General features: G+C 27.3%; 1 protein-coding gene across 1 annotated transcript; it reads left to right on the top strand.

Annotated features, from left to right (window-relative positions):
* Positions 1 to 392: 392 nt before the first annotated feature.
* On the top strand, positions 393 to 933 carry LOC111688689 (the record flags this gene model as incomplete). The annotated part of the gene is made up of 3 exons (XM_046956098.1): positions 393 to 462; positions 543 to 698; positions 760 to 933. Coding segments are annotated over exons 1-3 (396 nt in total), but the record flags the coding sequence as incomplete, so codon positions are not given.
* Positions 934 to 1,088: the final 155 nt, after the last annotated feature.

Here is a 1,088-nt window from a genome sequence, read left to right as displayed (position 1 = left end):
TAGACTATAGACTAGACTATAGACTAGGCAATAGACTAGACTATATACTAGACTATAGCCTAGACTATAGACTAGACTACACTATAGACTAGACTATAGACTAGACTATAGACTAGACCATAGACTAGATTTTAGACTAAAGCATAGACTAGACTAAAGGCAATATATACTAAAATATAGACTGTTAGCTTGAATATAGACTATGAATACCACCCTAATAAAAGTATTATAAAAAGAGAGTAATTATATTAATAAAAGCGACATTTATATGTAATCGATTTAATTGAACAAAATGTACGAACAATTAATGAAATCATATTGCTTATAATAGTACAATTTAGTTTTATTCCAAATAACATTAAACGCTTGAAATATTATTTTTGTATAGTTTACAAAATGTTATTAAACTGTAAGCAAAAACACATATTGTGTTTTAGCATTATTGTAAGTATTGTAATGAAGGTAAGAGTCAGATACATTTAAATAATTTGATAAAACTAAATAACATTTTAAAAGTTTTTTTCTTTTCGATTATTTTAAAGGTTTCCACCAGTCATCTGGATATAACCTCAATTAAATGTAAAAACTCAGATACAACTTTCGCTAATTTTACAAAATGTTTCCACAAACGAATATCGCGTTGGATATCGGAAACCACAATAAATATTACTTTTGCTCGTGAGATACATAAAATTATTGTAAGTAAATAATTTGCTGGAAATAATTTATTTAAGATTTAATTTAATTTCTATTCGGTAGGGAAAGATTGGTTTGTATAAACTTTCCAATAATAAATATAATCAATATCTATTCAAAGAAAATACATTCGATGGCTGTAAATTTTTATTAAAACGTTCCAGTTATCCCATGGTGGACTATCTATACAAACAAATTGAAAAGTATACGAATTTGAACCGTACTTGTCCACTGAAGGTAAGTTTAAGTAAATTTTCTAGTTCAGTTCTGGTTCAGCTTTTTTTAGTTTTAGTTCTGTTTTAGTTCAGTTCTAGTTCAGTTCTAGTTCAGTTCTAGTTCAGTTCTAGTTCAGTTCTAGTTCAGTTCTAGTTCAGTTCTAGTTCAGTTCTAGT

This window comes from Lucilia cuprina, unplaced genomic scaffold (genome assembly GCF_022045245.1).
Source record: "Lucilia cuprina isolate Lc7/37 unplaced genomic scaffold, ASM2204524v1 Scaffold_6976, whole genome shotgun sequence".
NCBI classification, from domain to species: Eukaryota; Metazoa; Arthropoda; class Insecta; order Diptera; family Calliphoridae; genus Lucilia; species Lucilia cuprina.
This window is presented reverse-complemented; position numbering and strand designations above follow the sequence as displayed.